The sequence below is a fragment of the Lepidochelys kempii genome, chromosome 10 (genome assembly GCF_965140285.1).
Source record: "Lepidochelys kempii isolate rLepKem1 chromosome 10, rLepKem1.hap1, whole genome shotgun sequence".
NCBI lineage: Eukaryota > Metazoa > Chordata > Testudines > Cheloniidae > Lepidochelys > Lepidochelys kempii.
This window is the reverse complement of record NC_136389.1, coordinates 3,704,531-3,717,699: the sequence shown is the minus strand read 5'-3', so window position 1 is coordinate 3,717,699 and position 13,169 is coordinate 3,704,531. Positions and strand designations below refer to the sequence as shown.

The following is a 13,169-nucleotide window of genomic DNA, read 5'->3' as shown; positions in this document are numbered from 1 at the left end:
TGGCAGGTTATTTACTGCTCACAGTTCATTGGAGAGGCTGTGACAGGGCAAATTTTATTTTGTTTTTTTTTTTTAAATAAGGAAAAAAGGGTGCTTTGTGGCCTGTGTGGCTTGGATTTATTACAGCCACCTTTGCCAAGTGCAGAGGAATCCTTGAGGAAGAGCAGGAGGAGAGGCAGTCTGGCCTAGTGGATACGCTGCTGGCTTGGAAGTTAGGAATCCTGGGTTCTGTTCCCAGCTCTGCTACTGACCTGCTGGGCAAGTCTTTTCCCCATCTGTGCCTGTGTTCCCTCCCCCCACTTGGCCTGTCTAGGGGATATTCATCAGGAAATAAAAATTGAACTTTCTTTTCCATAACCTGCTGCATCTATTGTCCCAGTGGGAAGCAAACTTGTTTTGGATAAATAATTTTCCTCTCTTTAGAGAATGTTTCATCCAAAGTTCTCAGTGTGCTTCACAGACTTTAGTCGAGTAAGTGCTCACAGCTCGCATGTGAGGTAGGTAAATATTTCCAATCCCTATTTCAAAGGTGTTGAAATGGAGGTTCATTGTTGTTACGGGACATGCTGAGGGGCACAAGGAGCCAGTGGCAAAGTTTGGGACATGTCCCTGGTATCCTGGTTACGAGTCTGCTGTGCTAACCACTAGATGATGCTTCATCATAGACCTGAACTTTCAACCCCAGATTCTAAGTCAAGCCCTGGGCGTCTCCTGAAGCTCAGACACGTTGGCTGCACTTTTGGGGCCATGTCCAGTCCTTGTGTGACTTGCTGAAGTCAGCATAGGTGTGCTGGCGGTGAATTAGGATTGTTTTCATTTTCATGCACTTCTCCACTTCCTGCCTTTCACGAAGACATGAAGCCACAAGTACCAAAATGCCACAACGGGGTAACTGATGCATGGACTGGGAAGCCAGTAATAAAGGAAAATCAATGAATATTTATAAACTCCACTGGCAATGGTTATAAGAATTCTGAGAGCCGAACCCTCAAGATCTTAATAAGATTTGGGAAAGGGCTATTTAAATGAGTGAGAACGTGCACAGTTACTTCGGTTAAGATAGAAATACATAGCAGGTATATAAACCCTTCTCCTTTGGGGCATGAGCCAACCACTCACTGCCTGAGGATAGGAAGAAACTTCTGCTGTCGGCAGATTACTCCATAATTGTCCATTATGGGCCAGATTCTCAAAAGGGCTTAGCACTGGAGCGTGCTGAATGCTGAGCTCCTCTGAACATCTAGCCCTGTAAAGCCGTCTTTGCCCAGTTCTGGTATCTTCCCATGCAACATCTGGTACTGGCCACTACCAGAGCCAGGATACCAGACTAGCTAGGCCACGGGTCCATACTCTGATTCCTTTGTTCATGTGGGAGAGTCAGCACCCATGACCACTGTTCCCTCTAAGCTGTGCCCGTGTGCGCACGCACAGAGATCCTAAACCCCGCGCACACGGCGAAATACCGCGCGCACAACAATTTGCACAGAAGAAATGTTTTGCGCACACGGCCTGTCAAAAATTAGAGGGAACATTGCCCATGATCGGGATGCACAAGTGACTTTGGACAGTCAGGAGTCTAAATTTCTACTTTAAGAGAACCCCTGAGGACAGCTTCCTGAGAACTCTTGCAAGATTTCCTCCTGGCTAGTGCTTTTGTGGGGGATTGTCAACAAGAGGCACAGAGTTAGACAACTGCAAAGTAATGAGTGCAACCAGACAGCTGCTTGTTCTCCAAGAGAGAAGTTTCCCTGAGAAGTTTGGCATTGTGGGGTTGTGAATTTCACTTGGACTTAAATACAGCAAATCTGCGGCAAAATCGCCCTGTGCCAAAGACACAGTACAGGAGTTTGAGGGACTGGTTTCTCTGCCAAATGAATACATTTATTCTGTGTGTCATATGAGAGCAAAACAGTTTACCTGATTAGAGCCAGGAATTGCTGGGAGGTTACATACAGCCTTGCACGTGTTGTTCTGCGATGCCAATATACACAGTGCAGAGTCCCATAAACCCGATGCATGAAACACTCCCATAAACCTGATGCATGAAATATACAACTTCATAACAAATAATATTTAATCTTCCTGCAGTTGCTGACCCATTCACCACAAGCAGAAGCTGTTGGGATTAATTTGAGCCTTTTAAACTGATAGAACTTCAAAAGTTGTGAGGCAAATTGATGGGTAAGGTGGCTGGCTGGCTGGGCTGCACCTCACAGGGCTGCTGTCTCCACTGTGCGGAGGAAGTCCTCCCACATGAGCGACCCTGAATCGGCAATCAGCAAACCATTGCCCCCAGAGGAGGAATTACTTTGGAGAGCTGCTTGGAGCAATAAGGACTCCTTTGCACGCTAGTCACTGTTGCCTGAAAACCCATTATCCTGGGGGACTGCATGGTTCCATTATGTCCTGTGGAGAACTTCACTTTTGGCCCCAGGCCATGAACGGAGCAGGGTTGTCAAAGGCAGCACATGGCACCCAGCTCCTATAACCCTGACAACCTCCCCACAAAGCCGTCACAGCTGCGGATGGCGTGGCGGGCCCTGTACATAACGAACAGTTGGTGTCAGTGAAGTTCCTAGCATACAGCAGCCCTTGTCCTACAAACACATTCCTCACTGGCTGCTTTGCTGTCAGTCTCAGCAGGGAGACCAAGGACCAAAGTGCTCTCCCACCCCTCATGAAGGTCCAAAGTTACAGGCAAGGTTGGCAGGGATCCCTGGGGGGAAGCTCGCCCTCTTGCTGGCCCTGCTGTCTGGACCCACAGGTCTAGGGTGGCACCAGCAATCAATTTAAACTAAAATGTGTTTAGTCCTGCAGCCCCTCAGCACACTGATGTCTAATTACCACTTCCTTGGCTTTCTCATCAAGGCATCTGTAATTAATACCAGCTGGGTTCCAGGCCAGCAGGGAGAGTGGAATTGAATCTCCCAGTTTAGTTCCTTTCGGAGAAGGCTTTAGTGCAGTGTAAGGCTCTGTTCAGCAGAGAACTCGCTAACGAGGCTCCACAGTCTCTGACTCTCCAGGTTCCCTTTGACCTGTCTTTCCCAGCTCCCATTAGCTCTCTGTGGCATACCCAGCCGCCACAGAAGGCCAGGTCTGCCTTAGCAGCATGCTGCCCCTCGATGCGCCCCCGCCACTGGGTGTTCGTTGGGATCCCTGTGTAGCCCACACACTAAAGTATCCTACTGGCTCCTGCCTGCCCTGAGGGGACTTTTTAATGGTGTGGATAATAGCTGCCTCCCTGCTGCTGATGGAGCTGGCGAGGGGTGGTGAGCGGGGATTAACTACACGCTTGATCCATGGTGTACAGCTTGCGAAAATGATGCATGTGGCTTGAGCGAGGCAAAGTGAGACGATAGAAATTCCTCCAGCTCTCTTGGGGAATAGCTCCCAGATGGGCATTGCCACGGCCAAGCTAACGCTAACCAGCAAGCTACAGGAGCTGAGATGCTGTCGTTCTCCTTAGTCCAGGGGCTCTCAATGGGGGGGCACAAACAAGCATCAGGAGGATGGGAGTCACTGCTACTATTGTTACTTGCAGTGGCATGCAGGTCACCCCGACATGCCTGTCTGGCATGGTGCTGCAGGTGAGCCTCTGCCTCAGTTTCCCTTCACCTGGGGTGTAAACAAGTCAAAGCTGGCCTTTCTAGTATTCAAGAGCACCCTCTTCAGGAGGTCTCATTTATTTATCAGGAAAGGATAACACCAAAACATAAACAAAACTCCACCGCCAACTCTCCACCTCTGGATTAGTCCACTTCGCGTCTCACCCCGGAGCCCTTACAGGCTGAATGCTGAGCCTTTGCTGGGCGTTCAGCTGGACACCAGTCTTCCCCAACAGTGCGTGGCTCTTTGCTGAGCCAGTCCCCAGCACCTCCCCAGGAGGGGCCATGCCCAGTTCATTCTCCTGGGCTGCTATGGTCCCTTGCCTGGGAACGCTGGCTCTGGGCCTGCGTCTCTCGCTGTCAGCCTCTGCTTGCCAGGGAGACATGGCTGGGAGTAGCCGACCTGTCTCCCCAAGGAGTCTCACGCCTCAGCGATTCCCCTATTCTGGGCTTCCTCGCTGCACTCTCCTAAGCCTTTGTTAGGCCCAGGAGTTCCCGGACTAACTGCTGCCCAGGTATTAACTACTCACCGGTGGGTCTGGGTTGGCTCATCTTCCCCAGATGGGCTGGGTACCTGAGCCCCTCATGGCTAGCGACCCTGTGCCATTATCGTAAGGCTGACAAAAGGCTCTGGCCAAGATCGGGCACTGCACGTGTTCCCAGCGAGACAGTCCCTGCCCTACAAAATTCACCTTCTGCAGACAAGCCCTGCAAAGGGTAAGAGGGGAAACGGAGGCCCAGAGAGAGGAAGGGACTTGCCCAGCGTCACAGAGTTAGGAATGGAACCCAGGTGTCCTGACTCTAGCCCAGGCCACTAGGCCACACTGCACCTCCATTAATCGCCTTTCTGCTCCTGGGGCTGGGCAGGGTGGTGGTGCCCGGTATGTGTGTGGTGTGGGGAGTGACGAGGAACAGTAGCTCTGCTCCCTCAGAAGCTGGGGGACGGGCCCACGGCGTGTTCGTCCGTCCAGGGCTCTTGCATGATGAAATGCCGACTGGCTCGTAAGGCCTCGCACATGGTGCTGTGCGGTTCCTGGGCCTGCTCTTCTTCCCTGGCAGGCAGCCTGCTGCTGCCAGAGGACATTTGTCGAAAAGCTGTGCCAGCACCTGGAACGTCTGTACGTCCTCCGCCAACATGCAGCCAGCGCCTCTGCTTGTTTATCGGAACAGCGCGCGGCTCAGGGTTATGGTCCCCCCTTGCAATCCATCCAGAAAACCATTGTTACGGGAGTCAGTTAATTTGCCGAGTGGTGTGTGATTGCTTTAGCCGACAGAACGTTGTTACCACAATTATATTACAAACACACAGAGAGAAAACACCTTCTCTGAGAAATGAGTGAACTTGGCCTCCAGCCATCGCGGGGCTCGGAATAGACTCTTCCAGAGAGCTTTTCACTGAGGTAGCTGTCTCCTCCCCATCCACCGTGCTCTCTAAATGCATGCAGGGTTGAAATCGAAATCCAGCTGGGTACTGTGTGTGAAGCCAGCTTATGTGGCTCTTTGCCCACCCCGATAAAGGAGGCTGCAGATTCACAATTTAAATGGGAAACTTGTCGTCTGACTCCCTCCTGTCTCTGCGGCCCATGTGGCTGGAGAGTGAAGTGCCACCTTTTCAAGGGGATCCATATGCTAGCAGATTGCTTCTCCTGGCACTTTGCTGGGGAGTGAGGGTGACTGTTAGAAGGGGCACTGTCAAGACACAGCTGATGCCTTATGTTATTAACAAGGAAAGAATTTTTTAAAAATCAAACCCGCATCTCACTGGAGCTGAGGTTTACCCTGTTTTTCTGTTTGCAAATAATTCGCAATACTTTCCATAATGGCAGAGATGGTCACGGACGTCCCTTCTGGCCTTATGAATCAGTTTTAAAAGGGAGTAATAACAGGATGCTATCCACCAGCGCCCTCCACTTTGGATCCTCTTGCTCCTCTTGGACTGAGCTTGCCCTGGTTTGTCGACCTTGGGGGCATGCTATGTAAATTGTTGTATGTAACCTCTATGCAGGACAAAGGGTGACTCCTTTTTGGGGAAAGGAAGGGAGCTTTGTCCTTTTGGATCCTGGTGGTAGATAAGCTGCTGGCTTTGGTTCACTGGATAGTGCACTGGGCTGGGACTCGGTAGTCCTGGTTTCAATTCCTGTCTCTGCCACTGACCTGCTGTGTGACTGTGGGCAAGTCGTGTCCCCTTTGTGCCTCAGTTTCCCCTCCTGATCCTCTGTCTGTCTTGTCTTTTTGGCATGTAAGCTCTTTGGGGCAGGGGCTGTCTCTTGCTGTGTGTGTGTTTTTCAGTGCCTAGTGCAATGGGGTGGCTTTTAGGTGCTCTGCTAGTAGTCAAAGGTGCCCAGAGTAATAGAGATGTGGGGTTTTTGCATGTTTTTATTATAAATTTAAATAAAATCTGTCGACAAATCTCAGTCTGTTCTAACCTTTCGCTCCGATGTGTCTTTAACTGTCGGGTTTTCATTATAGATTCATTTGTTCATAGCAGTCAAGGCCATAAAGGGACCATTATGATAATTTAGTCTGCCCTCCTGCATGCCCGAAGCGTAGAATTTCACCCATCAATCCCATACCTTCTGGTTGAGTTAGATGGAACTTTACAAAAAAAAAATCCCATTCATGATTTAGAGATTTCAATGAACAGAAAGTCCATGCCAGCCCTTGGAAAGTCATTCCAGTAGTTAATTACCTTCACTGTCAAAAAATTGTGCTTTATTTCTAGTCTGAATTTGTCTCGCTTCGGTTTCCAGCCCTTTGATCTCGCTCAGCCTGTGTCTGCTACATTAAAGAACTTTCTGCTAAATCTTCTCCCCATGTAGGTACTTATGGCCTGTGATCCAGTCACCTCTTAGCTGTCTCGTGGATAAACTACATAGATTGAGCTTTGCAGTCGTCTGGGGTTTGAATTGTTCTTGTAGCTGTTTGTTGATTCTATCCAATTTTTCAACAAGAAGATATCCCCCCGACCCCCCACCCCGCTTTTCTGCAGGCCCAATGGGATTTTAAGGTGCCAGATCAATGCAGAGGCATACTGTGGTGACAAAGATATTCTGAACAGGTTTTTCTGGATTCAGTCTCTGGATACGGAAGGAGATTCTCTATTAGGTAGTAATATTTTTCATAGTGTGTGGTTGATTATCTCTGTGACATAGATAATTTGTACATAGGACATTCTGCTCCTTGGTTCTGACTCGTTCTCTTTAATCAGGAGAATAATGAAGGATCAATAGTGACTAACGAGCGCCCACCTGAGATGAATCCTTCTTTGGACCATGGTCTGGCTGAACGCTCCCCAAAGCACTGAGTAATAACAGTGGAGCAAACCAGCCATGCTGTGTTTATCAAAATCACTTTTTCCACCAGCTCTGCTTCTCACTGGTTAGTCTGTTGATTTTCCTTGATAATCTCATCCATCTTTAACTAGGATCTGCCCTGAGGTTGTTTCCGTCTTGGACGGGCTGCTCAGAGGGGCTCTGAAGTCTAGGCACTGGTCTCTGAATGGCTGGGGCAGGAGGGCAGAGGCTGGTGCTTCCCTCCCAACACGGAGGCAGTGGGGGCAGTGTGGGAAGGGAGCAGGGCCAAGGGGAACGCCAGCCAAGCAAGGGAGGGATGTAGAGCGGGGCTTGGGGTGCTCCCTGGCCCGTCCCCGCAGTCAGCCCTTCCTCAGCCAGAAGGGACAGCATCCGTTTTGCTTCTGAAAGAGGCTCGTTCCAGTCATACATGAGAGACGGTACTTGGGACTCAGCCAGTCGCCTCCAGTCATCTTCACCTCTCACCTTCTGTCACCCCCTCGCCCTGGGGATCTCAAAGCACTTTACAGACTGAGTCTTGGGGAGGTGGTGACTTTCCCCAGTGAGACAGAGGCAGAGATGGAACTAGAAGCAGGTGTCCTAGCTCCCAGTCCCCTGCTCAAACCACTAGATAGACTCCCTCTTTGTAACTGTCAGGCCTCTAATGGGGAGCTTTCGCCCTCACCATCTCCCTGGGCAGAAGAGGTGATCTGACCATAGCAGGCACTCTAGAGTTTGTCTTGCAGCTGCGTAGCAGCCAGGAGAGCAGCAGAACGGCACCGCTGGGCTCTCGTGAGCGGCCCACGTTGCTGTGTCTTCCCACCAGGCAGTTTAGATGTGGAGATAAAGTTGTTATGGGTTTGTTGATTTGGTTGATCAGCAGGGCTCAGGGTGGAAGCAGCAGGGACTGCCATAAAAAGGAAATAGGAGCATTAGAGGCTCGTTAATTGCTAGGATGCATCAAAAAAATGGATAGCGGTAATGCAGCCCATCTGCTGTAGCTCACAGCAATAACGTTTGTTTAAGGGGAGGGTTGGGAAGGAGTCGCTAACCTGCAAGTCAGGAGGAGAGCGGAACTGCTGCTTATCAGTGCAGATATAACACAGCCAGAAGCAATTCCGATCCACCCTCAGCTTGGCATGTTTATCTACTGTGGGTACCGGAGCATCTGCGCACCTCACAATCGTCAGTGTGTTAGTCCTCCCCGCGCCCCTGGGAGGCTGTGCTGTTCTCTCCATCCTCTGTGAGGGACAGGGTAGAGTTCCTGTCTTGTCCCAAGTCACCCAGGTGTTTTGATTCCCAAGCTAGCAGCATAATCTCTGGCCCATCCTTCGTCTCCTTAAAGTTCTATCCAGGACAAGGGCAGTATGGAGGGACAGTGCAGAAAGTCTGACTGCTTCAGCTCGTTTTCTTATTGATTTTTATTGCCCAATCATCTAAAACACAGACAAAATGAACAAAAAGGAGAGTGAGTGTGTGTGAGAGAGAGAGAGAGCGCATCTCTATGTTTGAAAAAGAAGCAAAATTGGCAGGAAAAGAAGTGATTTTTATGTTTCTAAGGGTGGTTACTAACTGGATATTTGTAAGTAATTGGCTGTATCTTTTTAAAGCCATTAACACAGCATATTGTAGCTCATTAATTTATTGCCAGAGGTCCTCCAGTCAGAGCTACGTGCAATAGTGTAAATTAGCAACAGTGATTCTGGATTTTAAATTGCCAAATATGTCTACCTTGCCGTAGACATTGACACTGAAAACGATTTTCTAGTTGTACCACAATATAAATTGTTTCCACGGGTGATTTTTATATAACATAGGAAGTTTTTTAAACAAGCGCCTGAGCACTTATGAATAAAAAATAACACCTGCAGCTAGGAGAGCTGTTACCAGGACTCCCCATCCTCCTGCTTCAGGGCATAAGTTGATCAGCAGCTGGAATCGGGGAGAAATTCCTTCCCCCGTATGGTGCACAGTTCCGTGCAGTTTAGATGTTTTATATTGTTCTCCAAAGTGTTTGTCATTGACTGCTGTTGGAAGCAGGTTCCTGGGCTAGCTGGACCATTGGTCTGTTCTGGCACAATGGAAAGTGAGATACCAGGCGAGTGCAACAGGGTCTGGGATTTTGAGCTAGCAGGTGTCAGTCTGGTAAAACTCAAGGAGATTGCAGGCTAGCTGTTCTGAAATGGCAATTGCTAGGTTTTTAAGAGCTCTGCTAGGTGTAGGAGATGGATACAAAGGAATGCTTTCTCATTCATATTCAGACCTCCATGCCTCCCGGTATATCCATCTATTTTAAGAAAGAATCAGATGAGGACCTGTCAGAATCCCCCTTGTGGGCATTAGACACAAATGATCCTCTGGGTTTGGCCTGTCTGCCAGTCTCTGGTGCAGTGACACCCAGAAACGCACATACTAGTGTGGTCTCTGGAGGGCTTCGGTTTGAAGGTGGGATTTTTAAAACTCTGGGGTAGGCCCTGCCCCTTGAAGGGAGTAAATAAACTTACGTGCAGACTTTCTCTAGCATTGCCCCACCAGGTGGGGGTCATTTTGAGAGGAGCTGGAGATACGTATACACAAGGGCAGCACGAGTAAAAGAGAATTGTAGGAACATGAGTCTTGTTCGTAAAATGTTTGTACAGTGCCTAGCCCAACGGGGCTGGGGCCTGTAGACACTAGCTCAGTGCAAATAAAGAGTAGATAGCTCTAGGTAGACAGGTCTGTAATAGATTTTGAGTCACAGCCTTCAACAGTGAAACCTGGGCTCCCATTTATAAGCCCCTGCAGACTCCTTATGCAAATAAGGATGGGGAATCACTTGAAAATAGTCTCTCTCTCTCTCTCTGCAGTGCTTGTGGTAAAGAGCCAACTGAAGGGCTGGAGGATTTACCAACTTCCCCCCAACCCACAGTCGAGGGGAGGGTGGAGAGCTGACAGTCCATCCATACCTCGCTGAGAATTTTCCAAGAGCGAGGTCAGGCCAACCCTCCATCCCCTCAAGCCAGCGGGCTGGCTCTGACCTCCTTTACATCGCTCTACTCCATTGACATCGCTCCTGATTTGCACCCACTCCAGTGTCCTTTGCCTGCCAGATACCAGATACCCCTCAAGATGTGCAAAGCCTGGCTTCACTGGTATCTCTGGTCACAGGGGGGTTGTGGCAGCTTTGAGAAGGGCTGTCAGGGAGGAAATCACCAGTTAATTTCCATAGCCCTAGAGAGTGGGACCAAATGGGCAGGTTGGAAACGGAGCCTCTGAGCCCATCAAAGCAACGTTTTATTTGGGGTGCGACAGCGGCATGGTTAAGGCCGAGCTGCTGCATGTGATCACGCTTCAGACAACTGCCATCCCAGCATTCCTGGGGAGCCTCTCCAGAGTTGCAGAGCCCCCGGCTCCCAATGGATTTCAACTGCATTTTGCTAACTTGAGGTCAGGGAAGCTGCAGCTGGAGTCGAACTTGGTTTGCTGAGAAAGTTACGGTTTTCCTGCTGGTGGTGCAAAGTGCCTGCTCCTTGGGGACATCCCTTGGGAGAGGTGCTTGTGTCCTGCTGCAAAGCCTCTTCAAAGGGGATGGTCAGAATTAATCTGTCTCAACAACCTGCCCGTCTGCGTTAGCGGCTGCCAATAGACTGGTTGGGTTTGTCTGTAGGTGCCCAAGACTGGGACTGAGCTGGGGTTGGTTTCCTTTCCGGTGTGTCCATATACCTGCTGCTGAAGGAAAGTGCCTGGATTTGGGTCAGGCACCCAGGTTGAAAACGATCATTTTTCTTATTTATTCTCCTTTTGCAGTACGAATACTCCAAGTCTGTCTGTGTCGCTTCTGACACGTCTGTTGGGTTTCCGAATCGTAACGGAGAGACCTCCCTATGCTGGGAGCTGGACGTGACTTTGGAATAGCTCCTAAGATGGGTCTGTTCCCTGGGGGAAGTGCTGATGAGCTCCTGCCAGGCTCTTGCCCTGCAGAGGCACATTCTGAGCAGGGCTGGACGAGTCAGCGTTTTAAGGGTTGTTTTTTGCAAATATCGCTCGGTGGCAGAGGAAGATGGAGGCCTTGTCTGCCTGCAGGGCACAGCGTGGGTGAGAACACTCCCAAGGCAGTGAGAGAGGGAGCAGGGCCTAGCATTGTCTATGGAGCCCCAATATAGATTATAAGCAGCCCAGTGCACTTTGCACACGGAGAGAGCGTCCCTGTTCTGTAGGACAGGGAGGAGTTCAGCGCCAGGATGTCCGTGCAGGCGTAGCGTTTGGGACTAGCCATCCGACCCCTCCCATTCTTTAAAGGCAGGTGCTGAAGTTTTTGGATTCCTGGCCCATGACTTGGGGGGGGGAGACTCATGATTGACACTGCTGTTCAGCTGGTCACCAGGACATCACGGCTGCAGGTCTGACAAGGTCACGCCAGTCTCTCCTGTGACCAGACGCCTGAATGTGTCCTGGGCCTGTACTTATGGAGTGTTTTCACTGACAAGTCTCATTCATGCCCACTTCAGGCAGTTAAATGGACACATCTCTGCATCTTCCCCCGGTGCGACACCCCAGCAAAGGACATGTGGCTTCTGATGGGCGTGACCTTGTTTTATAGCCTTCAGTTTAATATTGTGCATTAACACCATGGACTGTGCTATAGGGGCGGTGCTGGGGCAGGATCCCAGAGGTCAGAACTAGCAGGCTTACCAGGAAAGGAAGAAAACCTTCCTGTTGTGGCCGCAAGGACCTTTATTGAGGATCCAATCTGACAGCCCTGTGTTGGCTGAAAGCTGGTGTAATGCAGACCTATTTGCTGGTGGTGCTTTGAATGCCCTCTAGTGTGTGTTCTCTAGCACACAAAGCATGTGTAATGACTTAATCCCTCCTGCGAAGAAATTTGGTATGATCTCCCCTTTGTAGATGGGGAAGCAGAGGTGTGAGAGCAATGGGCCGGTGGCTGAGAACCCAGAACCCAACTCCCAGAATGTGCTGGCAGGAACAGTCTTTCAGAGGGGCTGAAAAATCAAGACACTGACTGCCTTCATTAGGGTCAGTAACCCCAGTGCCTTGCTAATTTCCACTCTGAACAATTACATTCTGCCTACCTAAAGTTCTCGCTACATTACTGTGTGGGGTTGATGTACACTGCTAAACCATTGCTGTGTTCTTCCCCAGCACTGGCTGCAGTGATCTCTCTCCAGGCATTAGCTGGTAAAGTGTTTTGGATGAAAGGGGCTGCATAACTGAAAGGCTATTGTTCTTAATCAATACAATACGGAAGTGTGACAGTTACCTAGGAAAATCTTAAGTATTTGTTGGCCAGTTCCATACAAACTAATAAAATGTCAGTGCAACAAAACAAGATGGGGCAAATCCCTTTGCTGTTGTAACTCTGTCTAAATCTGTTTTGTACAGAGTTCTCATCATTCTTCTGTTTTCTCTTTCAGAATAAAGTCTTAAATGTGGATGCAGTGAAGGTAAAGCTGCAGGTAAGCCCCTGACCCGCATTCGTCAGCTCTGCATGAACCTGAACTCGTCCATGTCAGCTTGTTTGCTGTGGGGCTTAGTGCTGCTGGCTATGGTACCTAGCACCCTATCAATACCCACGGTTGATCGAGGGCTTCATGAAACCTTTCTGCACTTCCAAAAAAAAAAAAGAAAAGAAAAAGAAAGAACCAACACGTTGGTTTGGATTGGGTTTAGTTTTAAAGGATAGCTTGTTTAGGTTGTTTACCTTCTTTATGAATGAACTGGATGTAGGACTAGAGAGCACACTGGTCACATTTGCAGATGACACTAAGCTGGGAGTGTGGCCAGCACTTTGAGGATTAGAGCTAAAATTCAGAGGGATCTTGATATATTGGAGAACTGGGCTATAGACAGCAAAATGAAATTCAACAAAGACAAAAGTAAGGTCCTGCAGTGAGGGAAGAAAAACCTAATGCACAAATACAGAATGGGGGATAAGTGGCTTGGCAAGGATCTGGGAGTTGTGGTGGATCACAGCCTCAACATGAGTTCGCAATGCGATGCTGTTGCAAAAAAAGCAAATGCATTTTTAGGTTGTATTAACAGAAGCATAGCATGCAAGTCACAGGAGGTGATAGTACCACTCTACTTGGGGCTAGTTAGGCCTCTGCTGTTTAAAAAGGGATCCCCCACCTCCCCCGTCGCCATCACAGCATAGACCAAGAGACCATCAAACGATCACAAGTACTCTGGCAGAGCAAGACATTGCAGACCTCTGAACTCATGTAATGGAGCTGAATGCAGATCTGCTCAGGCTGAAGAATTCCCAGCAAGGTTGGCT

The 13,169-nt window shown here is 49.4% G+C and overlaps 1 protein-coding gene across 5 annotated transcripts in view; it reads left to right on the top strand.

The window, feature by feature from the left end:
- RAB26 (RAB26, member RAS oncogene family) overlaps positions 1-13,169 on the top strand; it is a 219,494-nt gene that overhangs the window by 139,441 nt on the left and 66,884 nt on the right. For all 5 annotated transcript variants that reach the window (XM_073361696.2, XM_073361695.2, XM_073361697.2 and 2 more), the window contains one exon: positions 12,307-12,348. In XM_073361696.2, coding sequence (XP_073217797.1) covers positions 12,307-12,348 — 42 coding nt within the window. The remainder of the gene's footprint in view (positions 1-12,306; positions 12,349-13,169) is intronic.